The 24,183-nt window shown below is 39.1% G+C and overlaps 2 protein-coding genes across 2 annotated transcripts in view; both read right to left on the reverse strand.

Moving 5' to 3' along the window:
• Positions 1-24,183, reverse strand: part of LOC309506573 (olfactory receptor 6N2-like) — a gene marked incomplete at both ends in the record, with an annotated part of 52,511 nt that overhangs the window by 5,746 nt on the left and 22,582 nt on the right. The gene's annotated exons all lie outside the window — the stretch shown is intronic.
• LOC309505820 (ferroxidase HEPHL1-like) lies at positions 5,012-18,579 on the reverse strand. Its single transcript, XM_082179277.1, has 19 exons — positions 17,883-18,579; positions 15,887-16,131; positions 14,529-14,741; positions 12,890-13,057; positions 12,422-12,676; positions 10,687-10,858; positions 10,454-10,593; positions 10,199-10,330; positions 9,904-10,109; positions 9,598-9,742; positions 8,976-9,188; positions 7,921-8,128; positions 7,707-7,846; positions 7,466-7,594; positions 7,170-7,276; positions 6,266-6,485; positions 5,859-5,998; positions 5,225-5,387; positions 5,012-5,112 (listed from the first exon to the last, which is right to left on the reverse strand). Exons 1-18 carry the CDS (start codon positions 18,047-18,049, stop codon positions 5,226-5,228), a joined length of 3,162 nt encoding a protein of 1,053 aa, XP_082035403.1. The 5' UTR covers positions 18,050-18,579; the 3' UTR covers positions 5,012-5,112; position 5,225.

Genomic DNA, 24,183 nt, shown 5'->3' on the forward strand with positions numbered 1-24,183 from the left:
GTGTATGGTTAAATAATGTAATGCATGCTATGTATGTGCATTTATGTGTAAATAAAACCCTGAAATAACAGTTTAACCCGTCACTATATTCACAAATAATATTATATTCGCACATTAAGAGGTTATTGATGGATAGTGTTGCTTTCGTCAACGAAAATTATGATGAAATATTGTCGTCAACGAACCGTTATGACCTGACGAAAACGAGACGAGACGAGACGTAAATGCTGGTCATGTGACGATGACTAAAATACATGTATAATGCAATATCGTTGACGAATAAAAACGAGACTAAATGTGGTTTACAAAATAAAAACTATGCTAAAATGTCTCTTCATTTTCGTTGACCAAAACGAGACGAGACGAAATGTTATAACGTCACGACGAATGAGAGAATTGTGCGTGAACCCATAGCTTTGTCGGGTTTAAATTCTGGTTTGCGATCTGGTCACCCGATTATCAGCGAATTTAACAATATTACTCCATTAGTTATTCTATTAAAATGTCTCATTGATATATTTGACACATTCATAATCATTACTTTTGCCGGTTCTTTGTGACAGCTGTTATGTGCATTATTGGCAGCATCTCTGGTTACGTTTCTTCATTGGTTCGTTTTTAATTAGGCCTATTATATTCGTATTCTTTACTGTGGTAAAGTAGAAAAACGCTGTAGGACAGATAGCCTACATTTGTACTTGCATGTCAAATTATTTTTAACACAGTTTGTGCTTGTTATATTAGACATAGGGCGCGTCAAGTTTAGTTGTAAAGCGCGCTTCACACGCGCGGGTGATTTTTAGTTTCACTTTCTCTGGCAGCGCAATCTCAAACATAGCCTAAATATCTCGCCCTTGTGAAGGATAAAATTCGCTCTTCAGACCAATTTACATCAAGTAGAAAACACGAAGTTATCATTTAAAGAGATCGATGGTCTCTTTCCTGCTCGTGTCCCACATCCCTCTCAGAGAGCAGAGTGGTAGGCTATATCACGCGTCTTTGTGTGGAAATATAAAACGATTTTTTTATATATATTTTTTTTTTAAATAACCCCCCCCAACCACCGCCGGTAGTTGGTCCATTACCACCGCGGTGTTAAAAAAAACTGCCACCGTCACAGCCCTAAATATAGCCTACTAAATAAGATAACCTTGTTTGAAATTCTATATTGACTGGGTTAAATAGAATTGCATTACTAAAAAGAGACTAAAATACAATTTTCATTGACTAAAACTAGACTAAAATGTCATCAGTTTTCGTTGACTAAAACTAGACTAAAATGTCATCAGTTTTCGTTGACTAAAACTAGACTAAAATGTCATCAGTTTTCGTCGACTAAAACTTGACTAGACTAAAAAGAGTATGAACGTGACTAAAACTAATAAAAACTAAAACGACAGCTTGACACAAAGACTAGACTAAAACTAAAATTAAAACAGGCTGCCAAAAACAACACTATTGATGGATTTGTCAACTCCGTCAGCTTACAGGTCAACTCTGTCAGACATAGAACCTGACGGAGTTGACGTCTGACGGAGTTGACGTAAGGGCATGTATTTTCCTGCCAAAACATGTATTGTACACTGCAGCTAGGTAGTTTTTCCTCAGTTGCTAGCTGTCCCAATAACCTCACTAAAATGCTTAAATTCAATCCACTATGGTTTAAAAAAAGTATCTTAACAGAAAGATGGTATTGACATGATTGCAGCTGTGACCATAGGAATATTGACATTGTTTGTCTAAAATATAAAAAAATGTAAAACGCACCAGAGCATGTGTGGTAGTGCTGCATTCACCACAGGCAGGGAGATGAAAAGGGGTCCTCAGGGATATAGCTGACCATGCTATTTCCTGATTTAAAGAGCTTTATGAAAAAATCTGACGGAGTTGACAGAAACTGAGGACACAACTTTAATAGGAAGATTTTTATGGAAAATATTGTTTGATGTTCACTTCATGCATTGTTTTTTTATATTTATACCCCTTATTTTTTTATTTGATATATGTTTTCACAATTGTAGAGCTTTTTTAAAGTTTTTTGGGATGGTTAATATTGTGACCTCTTGCTGAGGACAGGTGCAATAACATGGACCTTCTAACCACAGACCATACATTTAAACAAATTTTCCCAAAAAAGATAAAAAGGGTTATTCTAAAAATCAGATAGGTATATACAATTCCTTTAGATTTAACTTTGTAAGTATGTCAATCATGATGAATTTCTTCATTTTTGCTATAAATTAGACTTTTCTATGTGGGACATGTTTTGTCCCGACTCTCAAGAATCAGTGATATATATATATATATATATATATATATATATATATATTATATAGTTAGTTAATTCCAGTTGTATAAAACATCACTATTAAGGCCCATCATAGAAAATGTAAATGTTTTTGCGTATTGCCTTATTTTTACTAATAAAAAATATTTGTTCATTGCATTGTAAGTCAATTTGTGAAGTAAGTGCTGGCTAACAACATAATAGAACACTTTAAAATAATTTTGTAAAGAATTGTATTATATATTACAAGTTTCATATTTGATGTACTGTTGGAACTGATGTATTGACAGGAATATGGTTGGCAAATTTAAAAGACAGGTAATGCTTGCAAATCTTTGCGGGCATATGTGACACCCTGTATGTATAGTCACAGGAATAATAATTTTTTTCTTCATGTATTTGATTTATTTTATTGTGTTTATGATATTGTTTCAATTACTGTTATTATGCTGGACTTGTGATGTGTAATACCCTCAGTGGACAGTAGGGGGAGACAATAGCCGCGTTTCCACTGTCGGGCCAGGGCCGGGCCGTGCTAGTGCGTGCCAGGGCCAGTCGCGTTTCCACTGTCACTTCCGGGGCTTGATCGGGGCTTACTCGGGGCCAACGGCCAGGATTTCTGGCCCGTCGAATACCTTGGGCCAGAGCGGGCCAGCTCGGGCTAGAGGAGTGGTTACGAACAGAGGCGGAGTTCACCTGAGTCAGGAGACGGCAGCGCCAGATGATTCTGTCAGCATTAAAGACTTTTAAAATAATTTAACTCGCGTTCATGTTTGAATGCCTTGTGTTTGTGATGCAAAAGACTATGCGCTCTAACCATTACCATAGTAAACATAGTAAACGCTTGAAGATACGCATAGTAAAAAAACATAGTGAACGCTTGAAGAAATCAGACCAATCATAAAGGCTATCACAGTCATGGTTTTATTTGATCTGTCAGTAGCCTACGTCTCGTCTCTTTATACCGGACTATCATAAAATAAAGCAACTTTTTTTTCGGGAGCTTCCTCTGTTTCTCTGAAAATATCTGTATGGGAGTCGAGAGAGTGCTAAAGCTCCTCAGGTCGTATTTTTGGTGGCATATATTTGTAGAAATTATCATTCTTTCTAAATGTGATGTAAATATGTCCTGTAACTACCAGATAAACAGTAACAGACGCGACTGAAGAAGTAAGTGTGTCCTCTTCCTTTTGTGAAATAGACCTAACGGTAATTTATTTCTGAGTGACTAATGTGCAATTTTGACATAAATTAATTCATTATGATCAATGTATCACTTTTTATTGTAAACCTGTGGTAAAACATCGATGCTTGGGTTTTAAATATTCAAGTAAACAACAAAAATGCCAGCAAACGGCCGCTTTTATCATGTTTGTTTTCAACGCTGTTTCCAGTGATTTCTGATTAGTTTTCTAATAAAACTTCCATTTGTTGGTGAATGGGTTAGTGTGACGTTGTTCCAGAGAGGCGTGTTACGGCCGTGTTTTAGTGAAGCGCTGTGGAGCTTCTGGCCCGACAGTGGAAACGCAGGCCCGGTGCTATTAGCCCGAGGCTATTAGCCCGGCACGGCCCGTTTAAAGCCCTGGCTCGCACTGGCCCGACAGTGGAAACGTGGCTAATGTGCTGATCGGAGACTATGTGGGTAAGTATTGGCTCGTTTTCACTGAGCGGTACGGTACGGTACAGTACAGTACGCATTTATTTCCGTTTCCACTGTCAAAAGTTGTGAATGGTACCAAAATGCTGAACCGTACCGTACCACTTTTTGGGTACCCTTCCGTTGGGGTACCTAGCACAGTGGTACGGTACTAAAGGGGGAGCTAGACTGCAGAACGTTGATTGGTTGACAGAGAATCGTCACTTGCGCGTGCTTCAAGGAGAATGACAACATAAGAAGCGGCATTTTTTAATATACAGTTTAAATACTGTTACTGTGTCACGAAATGTAATTTTAAGAGTTTTTCAGGCGAGAATGTAGTTGTTTAAAGCTCAAATCTGTGGTTTATTTATAAAGATTTATGAAAATTTGATCCAGGTTGTGAGATCCAGGCAATCACCGGGCGCTCGGCGCTCATGTACCCCGCCTGGAACAGCCTTTCCTCGGCTGGTCCTTCTTACGTTTGCCGCTGACTCTAACGTCTCTGTAGTGGTTAAACATGAGATATATTTTTGTGTCTGTCCCTTTAAATGCAAATGAGCTGCTGCTCTCACGCAGAGGGTGGAGCTTCAAGAGCTCTCTGGTGTGTGTGTTTGAGTGTTAGCAGCTCCGATTACGTCACACAGACACACATTGAGAATTTCAAAAACGTTTAGCCTTTTATGTTCAAACTGGAGTCAGACACTGATGGAGAGACTCAAGAACAACATGTAGAATGCAACAGGACATTTCTGAATGGTTAGTTGAAGATTTTTTTTTATTGCTGATGTGGAGTTAACCATCTTCTAGTCATCGATTAGCATATTCTGTCATGATAATCTATAAATCGTGTTCCGGGGGCGGGGTGTTCTAGGGTTGGTGATGTCACTAACCCGAGAGGATTGTCGTGTAGTCCGAGTCCCTACCAGCCATTTGTTGTAGTCCTTAAAAAACGATTTCTATAAAAGCAAATATCTTCCTTTGCTTTGAACTTTGAGCGTTGTAACTTTGCATATGTTGTTTATGCTCAAACAGCAACATTATACTCTAACTAAAGTTAGAAAAGTGAAATCATAATCAACCACCCCTTTAAGTATATTTCCACCGAAAGATCACCATATAAGTCTGAGCATGAATGTTGTGACCAGTTACGAAATGTTGCTTAAACCTCTCTTCACAGTGCCACCACCTGGAAAAGAAAGAACCACAAAGATCACATCACTAAACCGTGAGTCCATTTTTATGAAATTAAGTAAAAACATGACAGACTAAGCCAATAAACCCCTAAAGCTGCAGCTCACCTTATCGAGGTTTGATGGTAAATGTTGTCTCCATTCCAGCAAGGATGTGGTCGGCAACGTGACAGTGCAGAAGCCACGTTCCATTGACCTCTGCCACCATCTCCAACGTCTGAAATGCTCCTGGGATCAGGTCATACACATCAGCACGGTGAGTCTGATCTGTCTGAAAAAGCAGTTTAAGTCATTATAATGGTTGGGTTTCACGAGTTCACACGTTTATAATCAGATAAAGAATATGCATATTTGGATATTTGGCATGCTGTTTGAGGGGAGGGCTCCAAGCTCAGAATTTGGCCCAAACCCAGAGTACTACCCCATTATCCAGTTAAAAGCGAGGAGTTGGGGTGTTGGAGGGATGCTGGAAAAACTGGTGTGGGACACAGGTGAGTCGGATATATATATATATATATATATATATATATATATATATATATATATATATATATATATATATATATATATATATATGGCCTCCTCTCGTGCTGATTGGGTCGATTATCTGAACATGCTCCTCCCGAACTTTGTTAATAAAACATCATTTAGTGTATGAAAACTGCAGAACACACTTCTGTAAATCATTTGTTCTGCATCTGATTGTAAATATAATTGTATATATAATAGCTCATTGCTGCACCTTGTATGTGAAGGTCTCAGAATGAAAATGGACGGTGTGTATGTCCACTTCATTGCCCATCCCAAACAGGTACCAGACCACCCTGTCGCCCTCCACCATTTCCAGGCCATGAATGTTTGCATAGAGCATTCCATTGCTCCCTGTCAATAGTTACAGAAAAAGAAAAAAAAAACATGCAGTTTGGAATCATGTAATTCTCTCTGAGACAAAATGAGAATAATGTACAGTGATTATTTTTCATATGTCTGTCATTTATCTAATTATTTATACTCTTATATGGAACAGGGAAATATCATACAATTCATCCATTATATATCAAACAATGCCTTCTAGCTTTTTTTTTGGCTGAGCATTGTACAGCAAAATGCATAATTAGGGTTGAGTTGCATTTACTTGCGACCTCTCACCATGCATCTCGTTGCTTTCCTGAAACTCTGCATCTCTCAGAAGAGGTTCTGCGCTGTTGTAGTAGGACTGAATGTTTTCTTCCAGGTACCAGGATTTATTCTCATCAAACACCATAAAGAGGAGAGCAAATTCTCTATCCACATCAGTTCTCTGTCTGGCCCGGTTCAGTACACCTCTCCTGCAGATTACTAATGGCCCCACCAGACCACTTGCTGTGTCCTTTAACACATGACAAAAGCCAAAATAAATCAATAAACAACAAATATTTTATTGTTGTTGTTCAGAATTCATCTTTTTGAATTCCTGACTGAATGTAGTAGTATTTGTTGTTGTTGTCGTTGTTGTTGCCGTCACATTCAAAAGCCAGTATAATTATTATTATATTATTATTACTGTCACATTCAAAAGCCAAAATAAATCGAACAATAGCAATATTTTACTAACACTTTAAAAGCAAGTTTTAGTCTGTTAACATTTAACATGAAGTATTAATGAAAAATAGAGTATATTAATTCCATACAGTATATAAATATAAATAAAATAATAATGTATTAATCTTACCAATACATTATTAAAATCAAAAAGTTGTATCTGTCAATATTACTTAATGAAACGGAGGTAACATGAACTAACAACGAACAGTTGTAGTTTTATTAAATAATGTTAACAAAGATGAATAAATACTGTTACAAATGCATTGCTCATTGTTAGTCAATGTTAGTTAATGCATTAACTAATGTTAACTAATAGGACCTTATTGTAAAGTGTTACCAATATTTTTATATTGTTGTTGTTGTTCAGAATTAATATTTTTTTTTATTCATGACTGAATGTAAATAATAATAATAATAATAGTAATAATAATTAAGGAATTACAACTATTTTCAATACTAAGAGCTTTACCTTAGCAAAGTCCACAGCTGAGCGGTAGGCAAAAGCAATGCAGTTTGGATCAGACACGCCTGGGCCGGATTTCTCTGGAATCATCCACTGGTACTGAGTCTTCTTTCCTGCAGTAAAGAGTTTCATTTGCATTCACAACAGGATGTGTCACATGTATAATGGGGGAAACCTAGCAGATTTCTATTTGAAGTTCGATAATGTTCAAAACACATTTTATGAAATCCCTGAAGGTGTCTTTGTATACATTTTACAGGTGAAATATGGAGGCAAATGGTGGGCGTTTCATCTTCCTCTACCTGGCATGACAGCTTCAGGGTTAGAAGTAGTGGTTCTGACTCCATGTGCTTGTATTGAGTAAGGATGGCTAGCTTTATTCATGAATGTGATCAGCAAAATCTGGCCAACTTCAGCTCTAATCATAGGTCCTATAAAACACATACAGATTTTCATTAATTAATTCATTCAAATAAAAAGATAATAAAAAAATGATGTTCAAAATATTTTTAAATAAAGGTGGAATGAAATATTATAAGTCACCAAAAATCTCCAAGTGTTTCTCTTGAGGCTGCCTCAGTTTTCTTGTCCTGAAGGTGGCGTCGGTGTATTCTCTATACACTACTTTCTTATACCTGGAGCCCAGTCTGTTCTTTCCCGTCCCGACAAACAAACTGCCAGGACTGAGACAAGAATCGGGTTACCAAATCCATTCAAACGCTGCAACATCAACAAAAGTTGTAGAACATACAGCTACCTTTTCTCCTCAGTCGTGTTGAAGTTATGCAGTTCCCAGGTACGATCAGGTGAGTAGTCCCACTGCCTCTCTTCAGCACAGATGAAATACTCCACTATCTGAGACTTTAATACTGAGGGATTCTTATTCCCTGACCCCTTCACTTTATACAGCTGTCTCATCCCACCAACATAGTGATCAGTGACTTGACAGCTCACCTCAAATACACCTGCAATCACAGGAAAAGGTTTAGAATATATACATACATACTACTAAAACATCCAACACATACTACGGGGCTGTTGGATGCTTGAATCTGATTGGTTGACAAATGTTCAAAAGTGTGCAATTATTTTCATGGAAAATGATGGAATTACAGGTCCATATCACATCACCAAATAATTTGAATTATTGAAAAATAATGCTTCTCGCTGTGGCCGCTTTTCCTCCTCAGGTGTGCATTTCTTTTCTAATAATTCAAAAGCCCAAAGTCAATTATTCCTTACATGTGTGTATGTGTAATATATATTATATATATATTATTACTCTACTCCAGTCTTTAGGGTCACGTAGATCCTTCAGAAATCATTCTAATTTGATGATTTGGTGCTATTATTATTATCAACTTACAAACAGCTGTACTGCTTCATCCACTACCATTCAAAAGTTTGGAGTAAGAAAAAAAAAACAGAAGTTAATACTTTTTTTCAGCAAGGATGCACTAAATTGATCAAAAGTGACAGTTGTTATGAGATTTCTGTTTATGTGTTTCCACAAGAAAAACCTAAGTTATTAATGTGTACTGGCTCTGCTTCGCGTCGTGGCCGCATTACCACCTCGGGTGTGCATTTCTTTTCTAATAATGCAACGGCCCATCGTCAATTACTCCTTACGTGTGTGTGTATGTGTCTAATATATATGATATGTTTCCACAAAAATATTAAGCAGAAAAAGTTTTCATCATTGATCATGAGAACTTAAGAACTCATAATTTAGCACCAAATCAGCTTACACTAAAGACTGAAGTAATGGCTGAAATAAAAATACATAATTTGCTGAAATAACATGGCACTGACCACTGACATCTGGTTGCATGGACACAGTGACTGCAGTGTGTGGGAAAAGGCTCAGCGTGTCACGTGTTGTGCCCTGACTCTGGAACGTGTTGCCTTGGAAGTAAATACCATGCATGTCTATCTCTGTGCCAAGTCCCATGAGATGCCATCTTACCCTGGACTCCTTCTTCATCTCAAGGCCAGGCAGGTTCCCATACATAAAGCCATTCACAGCTGCATTACACAAACAAAATAACAAGGTGTACAAGGATTCTGAATGGAATTTGAAACTTTCAGCTGATTTGTTAAATTAATAGTTGACCATTACACTGGGTCATCAATTATAACTTTCTTAAATAAGGGTTCTGACTCATAAGCCAAAAATATGCTTCATTTGTCAGTTTACCGCTACGACTTGTGCATAGCAAGAATATAAAATACAATAAAAAACAACATAAGAAAATGTGAGGGGAGGGGGGGGGGATGGAGGTCAGAAGATATCCGTGTTTGTTCAGGTCAGCTGAAATATCACAAATATGTGTGAATTCAAATAGTGTGAATACGTCAAGTTCAAGTTCAGATATGTATACCAAAATGAAGGATATCCCAGGCAGACAGCAGTAAGGTGAGTGTAAATAAATACCATGCATTTTATTGCTTTCCTGAAACTCCAAATTGTCTGAGTCTGATTCATTGGTGCCATAGGTTTCAATGTTCTGTTCCAAGTACCAGCTGAGATTTTCTTCTAACACAGAAAACAGCAGAAAAAACTCCCAATCCACATCTTTCTGTAAGAAAAATCGTATTGCATAAACGTAATATTGTTCAATAAAAGTATTTTAATATAAATTGGCTGATTTGTATATGGGTCAAGATGACAGTTTGTATTCAAATTATTTTAAATCTCTCCTTTTATTTGATGATGCTACACATTTGACTCCCATATTACCTGAGCGCCATTGGAATCCAGTGCATCTTTCTTACACACCAGCAGGGGGCCTATGAGACCAGAGTTGGTGTCTCTGACTGGATCACTGGAGGAGAAGTACAGGTAAGAAATACAGGGTGGGTCACTTTCAGATGGTCCCTCCTTCAGCTGCCACCTGTAGGTGAACGTTTCACCTGGCTGAACCTGATATCCTTTCCTCTTTATACCTACAATACATTAAAAGATGTTTATTTCTCTGGGACAAAACAAACATTTTGATTGACATATTAGCCAGAAGGTGTAAAATAAGTCTCACTGTCTTGATAAAAGACCCCCTCAAAAGGTTTGTCGTACTGAAGACCATGTGGCTGGATACTGCAGATTCTGTCAGCCTTGTTCATAAACATCACCTGAAGGGTGTCTCCAACCTCAGCCCTCAGAACTGGACCTACAGACACCATGATGTAAATGTGACAAAGATTCGGTTCAGTTCATGTAACACTTTTTATCTAACCAAGGTTGAAAATGTTATCTAGATCAAAATGATTTAAATCCACATGAAAAGGCTTACCCAAAATGCCTAGATGAGTCTCAGCACTGGTTTGTTTTCTCTTTAAAGTGAAACTCTTATCTGTATATTCTTTGTACACCACTTTCCAATACTTTCCACCAAGTCGGCCACCATCCATCCCAAAAAACACCTCTGAAAAACTAAGGATGATATTTTGAATTATTTGTCAATTGTCGTTAACAAAAACTTTCACTAATTGTAGTGCATGTCTGAATAATAATAAGATATTTAACCTCCCAGGTTTGGTCAGCGACTCATTGGTCAGTTTATCCATCCCTGATGGTGCGTAGTCCCACAGAACCTTCTCAGCAGCAATGAAATACTTCCTAAGCTTCCCATTGAGAGGAACTGTGGAGTTTATCTTACCCCTGCAGGATGAGACTTTAAACAGGGCCTGCATACCAGCTGTGGAAGACAACATGGAAGAGCCCTGTCACCTTTAGTGTAGGCAGTAAGCATATAACGCTTTTTGAAGATATAGACAGACATTTAATAACAACATTTTACATTTTTTTAATGATCAAGACAATAATGGTAACACAAATTTAATTACTTTAGCTCAAATAAGTCTAAAAATCCTGTGTAATCTGGGTGGTCTAATTCAGGGGTTTTTGATCTTTTAGATGCCATAGAACTCCAAGTATGATCATCCTCAGGAGCAGCTATATAATTTGATTTATGAAGACCCAATTTATACTAATTTAAATAGGTCGGTAATATTTAACAAATTATATTTTATACTGGTATATTGTATACAAATACCATTATAAAATATAATTTGTTAAATATTTGAGGTCTTTAGTGTCCTTAAAACATTTATTCACGTGAAAATTCTCAGCACTAACAATATATATTAGTAGATCTCATTAAAGGTGGGGTTAGCTATATATCAAAAATGCTGTTGGACATTGTTGATAATTAATCAACCCAATCACACCCCTCTCTTCATTGCTCCGCCTCCAAAATTCACCTTCCAATCCAACCAGCCCTTCTCCTAATCAGCCTCGAACACCAATCGGCAGCATGCGAGCCGAGTGCACTAACAATGATGCAAAACACAGCGTTCTCTAGCAATCGAACAATGGCGCTAAACATTGAATTATCTAACAATCGTCACCACGACTATCACTAGCTGGCCTCCGTTACGCACGCAATCCAAAGGTGGATGTCTGTTTATCATAGCGGAAGTGCAACAAAATAATGCTTAAAAAAAATAAAGCACAGATGATGAACGAATGACAAGGAAGCACAAAAAAAATTCAAGTAATTACAAACAAGAGTTCGTTGTTAGTTGCCAGTTTTCAACAGCACATAAGCTCCAGACAATGACACTCAAACCTTGTGTTATCAACGTGTGGAGCGGAATCAAAGCAACCTCCGTGTCCCTTCCCGCTTAGCTCTCTCCAGCACTAGAAAGCTTTTCTAATATTAACGTGGTTATAGCACTTCATTTTCCAGTGATTTCTTCTGAGCTTTTCTTTTTTTGTATTGTGTCTCATCTATATTTCTGCAGTCTTTCTTCAAATCTCCCTCTTTCTCATTTTCTCTCCTCCACCGTCATACGCCCCCTAATGCTGATTGGCTACACGTGTTTGTTGTTGTTTGTTCATGTGTCGGTCTGACTAACTTCCAAACAGCGTTTTTCAAATATCGCTCACCCCACCTTTAAATGACAAATTAAACCCAATGTACTATTGAAATTGATTTCTGGACATCACTGGAGGCTGCGGTCTTTAGTGTTTTTGTTGGCTCGCCCGCCCCCCATGCCGGAGATGCCAGTTCGAATCCTGCATGGAGCGGGTTGAGTAGAACCGGATGGGATTACATTAATACATGTGAATGTTCATAAGTACCAAAAAACCAACTGTTTATTTATTTATTTTTTAATTGAAGCAGGACTACTTCAATTACTACAAGTGCCTTATTATGTTATCCTGTTATCAAAGAACATGCTTCCTCAAAGTTTACCTCTCAGATGATCATTGACTTGGCAGTTCAAGAGCCATGTCCCTATTGTCATAGGGATGATCTCTGCAGTGGCAAAAGTGGCAGAAAACAGACTCAGGACATCCACGCGGTGCCCACGGTCCAGGAGTGTGTGTCCGTGGAAATATGCAGAGTGAACGTCGATTTCGTTGCCCATGCCAAAGAGATGCAAAGCAACTTTGTTGTTTTGGCAAAACTCAATGCCTGGTAGGTTGCCATACATGTATCCATTTATGGCTAAAAAAGGATTAAAAAAAAGTACTTAATGACTCAAACTGTGTACATCAGCAATGTCGGTTTACAAACAATCTCTAAGTTCATGAGTTATTATTACAATTAATGCACCACACCACTCTTATTTTTTTAAATATATATATTTTTAAAACTTTTTTTCTTTAATGTCTGGACTGCCACAATTTTAGTTTATGCAGTCAATTGTCAGGTACGTACCATGCATCATGTTGGATTCCTGGAAATCTTCATTAGCAGGATCCACACCATCTGGATCACAGCAGAAGGTCTGGATGTTCTCTTTCAGGTACCAGCTCATGTTCTCATCTACCACACTGAACATAAGGATCAGATCCTGTTTCACATCAGCACGTTGCACCTGGTGGTCTGAAGTGGACACAGCACGCAGGGTTCCTGAGGGTTGCATTTTGATTTGGGAAACAAAGGATAAGGTAAGACAAAAATGTTTATTAAGTAAATAAAGACAAGCATTTTTAAAATTCAGCCTAGATGTAAAAATCCAAAGGCACGTTTATATATATATATATATATATATATATATATTAAGAATTTATAATAAATGCATTCATTTAAATTTCAGGAGGAACATAAACAGGAAATGTTCTTTACCATAATAACATTTATCAATTGTAGTATTGTAGAGCTGAAAATTAAAGGAATTAAAGGGGAAATTCAAGGTAACTTAACTTATATACATAGATTACAATGCCTGGAAAATACTTCTGTAGGTATTTTTACCATTAAACAATTATGCAATTTAGGATACTTACAAATCCTTCACTGAAAATGTAACTTAAAAGAAAGAAAATAATTATTCTAAACAAAAAAAAAAATTTTTTTTTTTTACTTCATCCTAGAAGTAAAAATCCAGAAGTGCATTTTATATATTTTTTTATTAAATGCACCCATTTAAATGTTCCCTTTCAGTCGGTCACGTTTGACGCCACTGACGAATAGGAATCTACTTCGAGTGTAGCTGAACAAGCCAATGCACATTGGCATGCAATATTTGTTTCAGCTGCTCCGCCTCGCAGCACGGATATATAATGAGCAGCAGGTGCTGTTCAGAAGCAGATTGAGGCTATCAAACACATCATGCTCCGGTGGACAGCTGCTGCCTCCACTCAATCGCCGGCTGTAGAACCCCAGTCTGCTGCGCTGCAGCAGCAGCCTCCATCCAAGCAGTGTCGTGGAGCCATTCTCAGCCCAGCCAGTAAGCGATGGCTGTCCCCCTCCATCCTCAAAGTGTACAAGGCTGCTATTTCTGCATTTCACGACCCCATAGGAGGCAAGTTGGTTGGGAAGCACGACCTGGTCGTCAGGTTCCTTAGGGGGGCGAGACGGTTAAATCCTGCTCGACCTCCCTCCATACCCTCCTGGGACCTCTCTCTGGTGCTTAGAGTGCTTCAGAGTGTCCCATTCAAGACTTTGCAGTCAGTAGATCAGGTCAGTAGTCAGTAGGTCTCCACATCCCATCGCCATAACTGCTGTACCCCGCTGGACAGCCGGGTCACCAGCTCGGCTCCTCAGTGAAAAGCTGAAGGTGCGATGCACCTACTGCTCATTATATAACCGCTCTGTGAGGTGGAGCAGCTGATGCAAATATCACAATGCCAATGTGCATTGGCTTGATTAGTCACACTCGAAGTAGATTTTCTAGCTAGATTCCTATTCGTCGGTCACCGACAAAAACCTAATTGATTAATAATAAAAGTTTAATAATAAAATGTAAAAATATCACAGGGAGCTAAATTTCCATTTCAATTCGAAGGGCATAAATATAGGGTTAGTTTTGCAAGGAATTAATAGGTAGGCTATATCAGAATGTCTGCTTTACCTTTCTTACAGGTGAGAAGGGCTCCAATAAGCCCGGAGGAAATGTCATGTGAGGCGCTGACATGGGAGTGGTAGGCCCAGGTCAGGCAGTTGGCATCACCCTTTTGAGGGGCATAATCTGGCTTTACAATCCAGGTATATGTGAAGTTTCCCCCTGGTGGAACCCCATCATCCTTCTTCAGAGTGCCTGAGGTTCCATCTGGATACAGCGCACCTAGTGCAGACAGGATTCGATAACAGGAGAAAGTCCACACAAGTAAAAGTAGCACCATTGAAATTATTAACCATATACACTGATGAGCCAAAACATTATGACCAGTCACAGGTAAAGTGAATATCATTTTTCATTTCCTAACAAGGCCACATGGTTCAATGCTAAGCAATCAATTATTGTACTCAATGTGTTGGATGAAGGAGAGATGGGCCAGAATAAAGATCTGAGCGACTTTGACAAGGGCCAAATTGTTTTGGCAAGGCGACTGGGTCAGAGTATCTCTGAAACGGCAAGGTTGTGGGTTGTTCCCGATCAGCAGACCCAGATCCTGATTTACTAGCAGTGGTCCGAGGAGGGTCATAATAGGGGCTTTCGCACCGGAGGAACATTTTCATTGTTCCTAGAACTATTGGCGGAAGTTCCTGGTTTTTGCCGTGTTTGCACCACAGGAACTAAGAACGATTTTAGTTCTAGGAACTCCTTTTGGAGGAACTAATTTACCTCCTACTTCAGAGTAGGGTCTAAACCAGCACTATAGGAACTATCCGTGACGTTAGTGTTCGCTGATTGGCCGAAGCGCATGCGAATCACCAGCACCCGCCATTTAAAAAAAAAGCTGTGTAAACACACAGTTTATAGCCTATATTTACTCCGCAAACTAACTCTATGAACATGGAAAACAGTGATAGATGGGCCACTTAATCTTTAAACTAAGGAGAAAATCCAACGTGACTTTAAGGGGACCAAGCGAAACATGATATGTATTTCTGCTCAGCTAGCAACCCTGGACATCAACCACACGGCATACGCTAATAACTTTTCATTACTGTCTACTTTCAATGTATAACAGTTCTGTCTAATAACGTATAAGACAGGACTGTGAACGTTATGAACACTGTGTTCTCAGGCTCAGTCGTTCTCAGCGCTATCAAAATAAAAGTCTCATCAACAAGCGCGGCTTACATCAGAGTTCTTACTGGCGGTGCGAATGCTACCAGGAAAACGTTCCTAAGGGAACCATTAGTTCTCGGGGAACCACCCTGGTGGCTTGTTCCTAGAACTAAGTTCCTAGAATTATCCGGTGCGAAAGTCCCTAATGTTTCGGCTCATGTATAAGGAGTGAATGAGAGAGAAAGAGGTTTTACCTTCTGAATCTTTTGCATAGAAGACACCATGCGGATGAATGGAGTAACGTCTGGAGGCGAAGTTCTTCAAGTGCACAATGATGATATCATGGACCTCTGCCCTCAGTATGGGGCCCAAATAGCCCAGCCAGGTAGGTTTGGGGATCTCTTGAGAATAAGAAGCATCTGTGTACTGCCTGTATATCGCCTTTTTGTACACACTGCCTATCCTCTGAGACCCACGCTGCAGAAATACTGATGCATACCTGTGCCATGAGAAAGATGATGAGTTTTAATGTTTTTCAACTATTATTATAATGAGATGATAATAAATGGTGGAGATTGTTGGAAAATTAGAAAATTGACTAAAATTAGAAAATAAACAGGAAATTCAAAGCAATTTAACTTCGATAAATAGATTACACTCTTAGAATAAAGGTTCAGTTGGGTTCTATATAGAATCTTAGCATTCTTGACTCCATTTTAAAGAACCCTTTATGCCAAAATGGTTCTATATAAGGAGAATAAATTCATAAAATGTAATTAAAATTAAAACAAAATGTTCCCATGGGAACCCCTAAAATGTTCTATATATGAAGCACCTGACATAACCCTTTAAGATTATATATAGAACACAGTTCAAATGTTCTATATATGAAGCACCTGACATAACCCTTTAAGATTATATAGAACATTTTCTTAAGAGTGCACACTTTTAAAAATAAAGATTCTTAAAGGAGGTTTTTGAAGCAATGCCATAGAAGATCCATTTTAGGTTCAAATGTCCTGTTGGGCACTGGTACCAGGAAAAGTAAACTATATCAAATACAAATGATATCAAAATTATATCAAATTACCAGATATTATCTAGAAAAAGTCAGTCCACAAAACCGTCTGGGTAAACAAGAGACTTGTGAGAGCCGCCACAGAAAGGCTACCGAGTTCATTTTATATAGTTTACGGCCTCTAGCTCATAAATGCCAGAGGAGAACTGGCCCCCGACTGAGCCTGGGTTCTCCCAAGGTTTTTTTTTCTCCATTAGGTCACCTAATGGAGTTTTAGGACACCATTAGGTCACTTGATGGAGTTTTTCGGTTCCTTGCCACTGTTGCCTTTGGCTTGCTCAGTTGGGGATATTTTGGGGATATTTAATTTAATTTTATCAATCAATAAATTCCTCTTGAAACAAACTTTGTTGTATTATTTTAATTTAATACTGTGAAGCTGCTTTGATACAATCTGTATTGTGAAAAGCGCTATACAAATAAACTTGACTTGACTTGACTTGACTTCATTGAGAACAGAGAAAAGGTGCACCAGCATGAATGGAGGATGCCACACCAAAAAAAAATGTCTGGTGAAAAAAAAAAAAAAAAACTAATAAAAAAAATGGCTTAAAAGTGTCTCTGATTTTGTGGGGATGTAGGCCAATTTTTTTTCTTTCTTTTTTTGCTTGCTGGTATGTGTGGTGCAAAACTAACACTGTCAACATCTTTAAAAACACCAATGTCTGAAGATATATCATTACTATAATAGATGAAAATAAAAAGAAAGGTATTAATAATAATCATTCTAATAATAATAACGACGTGGTATACACACACACACACACACACACACTAATGTATGTGAAAAAGAATAAATTTAAAGCAGTTTTACACTTTTATTTTTTTTATGCTTGAAACCCCCTTTTCGTCTTTGACATATATATATATATATATATATATATATATATACACACACACACACACACACACACACACACACACACACACACACACACACACACACACATATATATACATATACACACACACACACACATATATTATATATATGTACAGTATATATATATATATATATATATGTGTGTGTGTGTGTGTGTGTGTGTGTATTATAACTATTTAGGTAGATATGATATAAATAAATAAGCATAAGAATATATACATTTACAATCTTGTCATGTTTCAATCAGATGAATTACTTATAATTAAAGAAGAAAACATATAAATCTCACTCATCCGCTGCAATAGGTTTCCCATTAATCAGATTCTGACCGCTCGGTGCGTAATCCCAATTTTCCTCTTGAATCCCAATGTAGAAGTTTCTGGTCATTCCAGACGCTTGTGCTATCACAGCACAAAAGATGCTCAAGCTTCTCAAACAGTTCCAGAAAGTAACCATAGTCTCAGGGAAAACACTTTGCTAGATTCTTTAGGAAACTCAGAAGTGAAGACCAGGAGACTCGTTTGTCTCTCCAGCAGGATTCTTTATTGAGAACACGAGCTGTTGGTCGCTGCAGTCATCAAGTCAAACTAAGCCCGTGTACACTGTAAATTTTAATGGGTAGTGCTTATAAATTGAGACAAAGCACCTAGGTGACAATCTTAAACAAAGCATGCAAATGAAGTATGCAGGTATGGGAATCCGCCCCAGACTCTAGAGTGTTACCACTCCTAATCCAATCAGTATAACTATTCAAAGAATAGGACAGGGGCTCCAAGAGCCATTAAAGACAAAAGGTGAGAGTCTCAGGAATCTGGCTCAGTTGACTTACAAAAAGAGAACAGGACTGGCAGGAAACTCTTGCTAAAATCTTTGCTTAACAGAATCATTAATCTGATGTCATCATCTTTACCTTAAATGCTAAATACAACATACTTCCCCTTAGTTTTTCATGTGATGTTATGTAAGGATGTAGGATCAGATCTTAAACAGATTCTTAAATTTGTAATCCCACAATTCCTCAAATGATTCTTAACAGAAAAGTTATGTGTGGTCCCTCGTTATTATTTGACAGCAAATAAATTTAAGATGACAGGTCATGAACCATGATGACAGCCTTCAGGGATTCACACATCCATGAAATTTATGGGAAGCCCTTCATTGCCGCAAGAAATAGAATCCATCTGAAACGGCTCGCTGTAATATGGTAGCTATAGTTTCTAGTTGGCCAGTAGCTGATTCAAACTAATCATTAGCTGGTGCAAACTGGTAAACCATCTTGGAAAAGCAATAAACAAACTACCAGCTGGTCACACCAGTTTAAAGTGGTCAAGATGAATTTTTGATGAGTATGGTAGCTGGACAACCAGTTTATGACCAGCTAGAAACCAACAGCTATCATGTTCCAAAACACAGCATTTTCAACAGGGTTTTAGCATAAAATGGTATGGCTTGAATATCCATAATTGCATTTCAATTGCATTTTTGAGGATCAGTGTAAGAATTTGAATAATAATCTGAGATACCTGCTAAATATTACTAAGTGTGCATTAATGATTAGCTAAACCATTATATAAAATAGTACATATAAAATAAATAATGGTGCCACCCATCCTTTTTTTTTTCCTTTTTTTTTTGGGAATGAGGCCCCATGATCCTATCTCCAATATTGCAAATATTAATAAAATTCATATCCAATATTTTTTTTTACAATACAAATTTATTTTTTCTGTTTATTTTAAGGTCACACTTCTATGGAAGTCCATTTTCACCACAAAGAGATATAACTCTAGACACTCTGAATTCAATCTTAAATGCATAAATAATAGGGGTGTGACGAGACACTAATCTCACGAGACGAGACACGAGATTGGGTTCACAAGAACGAGACGAGATTTTTGCACAATAATTTTTAGAAATCCTCAATGACAAAGTTCATGATTGGAAAAATAGTCTGCAAGTGCATTTTGAAATGTTTTAACTAATAATCTTCTTATGAATGTCATTTAAGTTCTACTTTATGAGTATGAATTATCAAATGCATTGAAAGACAACAATATAAAAGCACTGTAAAAGGTTTTGCCAAACTCAACCGACTGGCTTCTCTCCTGTATGATTTCACACGAGTCTCTTCAGACCTTACTAGACATGAATTATGAGCTTTCAGAACTTCTGATTGAGGCTGTGTGTGACCTCCTGATTGAACTCCTTTCCACAAAGTGAACATAGAAATAAAAACAGTATAACAAAAATAAATAACAGTTTTCTCTTAGTCTTATTAAGTGCAAACAATAAGTGCAAGTGCAACCATTATCACAGTACTGTCGCGCACAGACTCTTTATAATTGTTGTGAAATTGCTGTTTTATTTTGCACCGGCAGTTATAGGGTTAAGGCGGTGAGTTCGAAAATGGCCGGGTAGAGAGAAACGAGCGAGCAAGTTAGACTGGTGTCTGGTGTATTTGGGGCCTACAGTTGTTCTTGCATTCCAATTAAAAGCTCAGAAATGGAGCCTCCCTTGTATGTTGTTCTTCAGACGTATAGCCTAGCCTACTCTCTCAATATTCAAAGTGCAAACAGAGACAAAAACAGCACAACCACATAGTCGAGATAGGTTTGATATTGGGAGACAGGCTATTGTAGCCAATGTAGCCTAATTTGTGCACATCAGGGAGCTCGTGTTTTGCTTTCACGATCGCGTAGCCTACGTGTATAGGGAGCAGCAGTGCTGAGCGCATTCTACAAGATAAGACATTTAACCAACGTTTAGGCTCTATTGTGCAACGCATCCTCTGCCATCACGCAATCAGTGAACTGTGATTCCTGCTGCACTGCATGCGATTGAAACTCGTGCTGGATGAGCAGAGCTGACGTTTACAGTTTTTAGTTTTATAAAAACAGCAAAACGACAGTGGAGGCGGTGCCCGTAATGTAATGTGAATGTAGCGGTGGCATATTCTATCCCAGACAGCAACATAGTGTCGGCCCAGATCCGGCCCACATCTGGTATGCATTGAATCCACATGTACCAGATGTGACCCAGATCTGGGCCGACACTATGTTGCTGTCTGGGATGCTAATTTCACCCTCATGCTCTGTCATTGTGATATCGTAGAGATCTCGTCACACCCCTAATAAATAATAAAGAATTGAGAAATACCCGACAGATAATCAAGAAAGGGGTTTTCTCACCCAAAGCTATTCTATTGTTTCAGACGACCTGGAAAACAGTGCATGAGTCACGAGGACCTATTTTATGGTGATTTTTCATTCCTTTTGCAGTTTAAAAAAGATTGGCTCTGTTAAATTTCACTACATGGAAAGAACAAACCAGAACGCTCTTCCAAAGTTCACCTTTTGTGTTCCAGAGAGTCAGAAAGGTCTGAAAAAAAATTGTAGATTGTGAGTAGATGACGACAGAATTAACATATTTTTTAATTATCCCTCTAATGTTTATCCATATGTAATTTTGGGAGTAATACTGACATTTGTTGGACAAAAATTCATTGGTTTGTAAATGTACTTACCAATACACTTGAATTGCCAATATAACTCACTTTATTCCAGGCCAATAATTATTTTATTTTTTTTATTTTTTTTTTCATGTGGGTATATATTGGACAGGTATTTTGGCAGGTTAGGGACAAAAAAAACAACAACAACAAAAAAATTATATATATATATATATATATATATATTAAAAGACAAAATTTTTAGAGTAGGCTACATACATATAATCATTATGTATTTATTAATGGCATTCACTATGTCTTCACTATTTACCTGGCAAACAGCTGATGGTTTTACACTTTCTCTTGTCTGTATTAAAGAAGATGATAATTAGAAATTAATTTTTTGCCCGTCACAGTTGTCCAATGTAATTAAATTTAAACCTTAAGACCTGTGGGATAGACAATTCTGTGTGCATGTCAAAATAGATTAACGATACGGAACAAGATTTTAGATTCAAATTCAATTTGAATCTAGAGTATGTAAAATTATGACTCTTGGGAGTGGAACTGTTCAAAAAATCAAAAATATAGCGCATCTAGTGCAGTCCAGTTCAAAAACCATGCAGCCATTATTAAGAGACTGTTCTTTTAATGAATTGTTAAAAAGTCAAACAATACTGGTGAAAACATACTGCACAGTGGTAAAATAGAAATAAACTGTATAGCTTCAGAAATGTATAGTATTTTTGACTAAGTAAATAAATATTCTCTACACTTCAGCTGGACGCACACTGTACAATTTGTAATGGTCCTAATGTCACACTGTGGGATCTCAGCTGTCTTTAATGTCAGACTGTAGGCTACACCAGTCATGCAAGAAGACTAATCAGGAGTTCCCTTTCAAGGGAACTCGCGTTGCGTCGAATTGACGCTATGGGGAACGCTTTGCGTGATGACGTCTTGAAGCACATGTAAAATCAGTCCAATGGTGTGGCGGAACGTCAGAGGCGGGTGACGTCACGTACCAGGAAGCTATAAAAGCCGTCCCGAAACAGAAAACGAAAGCTTTCTGAGTCTTCAGTTGCGCTCTGTGTGAAATCTGTCTCTGTATATTTGGTGTTGTCTGTCTATATCATATATATATATATTCAGTATGGCGAGCAAGCAGCAGTTTAGAGTGTGTGTCCATCCCTGCCCGCGTTATTTAACGGGAGGTGATACTCACACTCTTTGTGTTGTTTGTTTGGGTGAGGAGCATGCCCAGTCAGCACTCGAGGGTGGTGACTGTGTGCATTGCGACGCGCTTCCATTGCGTACGCTCCGATCCCGCTTGGCTCGGTTCAATCCCGATCGCGTTCCCCAGGGCTCTGGTCCCGCCGCTGCCGAGGCACGGCGTCAATCACAGACCTGGGGTTCGCAAATGGATCTATCAGTGGATGTTGAGACGGGCTCTGCCTTATCTCAGCCTCCTTCTGATAGATCCAGTGCCTCTCATCAGGGTGTGGAAGCACGCGTTGCAGTTTCTTCCCCCCCGATGGAGGCACCAATACTGCAATTGTCCAGCTCTGAGGAGTTGGACGTTGTTAGTATTGACGCTGAGTCTGAGGATTCGCCACCTCAGTCTCATGCGTTTGAAGAATTGCTTGATGTTATCACTAGAGCTGTAGAGCGATTATCTATTGAGTGGCCAGAAGATAGGCAGGGCGCTCGTTCGAAAAGCAAGCTCGACGAACGTTTCCTGCCATCTCGTGCACAGCCTCAGTGCAGAAGCCTTCCGTTTTTCCCCGATCTCCACACCGAGGTGTCGAGATCGTGGGGGAAACCAGTGTCATATCGAGTGTATACTGCACAAACATCACACTATTCATCCATTCACAATTATAAAGAGCATGGTTATGGGGAGATGCCGAAGGTGGAAGAGACGCTTGCGAGCTATCTCTCTCCAGCGACGGCATCTTCTCTGAAGGCTCCTGCATTACCATCCAAACCAGTAAAATTCACTTCTTCCCTGGTTCATAAAGCTTATGCCGCTGCCGGCCAAGCTGCAGCATGTTTGCACACTATGTCATTAATGCAAGCATACCAGGCAGAATTATTGGGTGATTGTGAAGAGGGCGGGGGTATTGGTCCCGATACTGTGTCCGAACTGCGTAGAGCCACAGATTTATCTCTCAGGGCCACCAAGGAGACGGCTAAATCCATCGGCCGCTCTATGGCAGCCCTGGTGGCCACTGAGAGGCATCTGTGTCTCAATCTAAATGATATAAAGGACAAAGAAAAACATGTTCTTTTGGATGCACCTGTTTCCACTGAAGGTTTATTTGGAGACCCAGTTAATAGTGCTGTAGCGAAGTCACAAGAAGCTTCAAAACAGGCAGCTGCACTTCAGAAACTTCTCCCCCGCCGTTCTTTCTATGAGGCTGCTGAGCGGGAGCAGCCTCACTCCTCTAAAAAGAGCGCTGAGCACCGTGCCACTCAGAAACAGAGCGTTTCCTCCCGTGCTCCCCCACAAAAATCTCGGGGACACGGAGGGCGCTCTCAAACCCAGCAGTCTTCGAGGGGTAAAACGGATCTGCGGACCGTTATTACCGCCAAGAAGGCTGCTGGGAAAAAGTCCTGATGTCTGAGGGCTCAGGACAAATGAGGGTAGTCCCCCCCCGAAGCAGAGCGGTTAACACCTCTTTTCACGGTGCCCGTCTCTCTTCGGTGCCCTCAGGGAACCGTTCTGCCAACCCTGCCGCCTCCGGTGTTACAGGGCGCAGCGGTCTCCGGCGAGCACATATCTCAAGGTCCACCCGGAAACGTAGTGGCCTCGGGATGCCCGCCCCCTCTGAGGAGGGTGTTAGAGCAGTCTGTTCGGTCGTTCCCTGCCGGTGCGCCGTTACAGGGCGACGAACCGACTACTCAACAGCAACACAATCCAGAAACCAGTCTCGAGAGGCTGGTACCTCTAGTAGAATCTTTGACAGCGTGGAAGCTACTGTCAAATGTTTCTCGTTGGGTCCTGCAGACCGTGGGAAAAGGGTATCAGATACAATTCTAGAAACGCCCACCTCGGTTTATGGGGGTCCTGCCCACAGTGGTGGGCCCCGAGCAGGTTCTGGTTATGGAACAGGAAGTAAACACTCTTGTTAGAGAAAGG

The sequence above is a fragment of the Leuciscus leuciscus genome (assembly GCF_965113295.1).
Source record: "Leuciscus leuciscus genome assembly, chromosome: 9".
NCBI classification, from domain to species: Eukaryota; Metazoa; Chordata; class Actinopteri; order Cypriniformes; family Leuciscidae; genus Leuciscus; species Leuciscus leuciscus.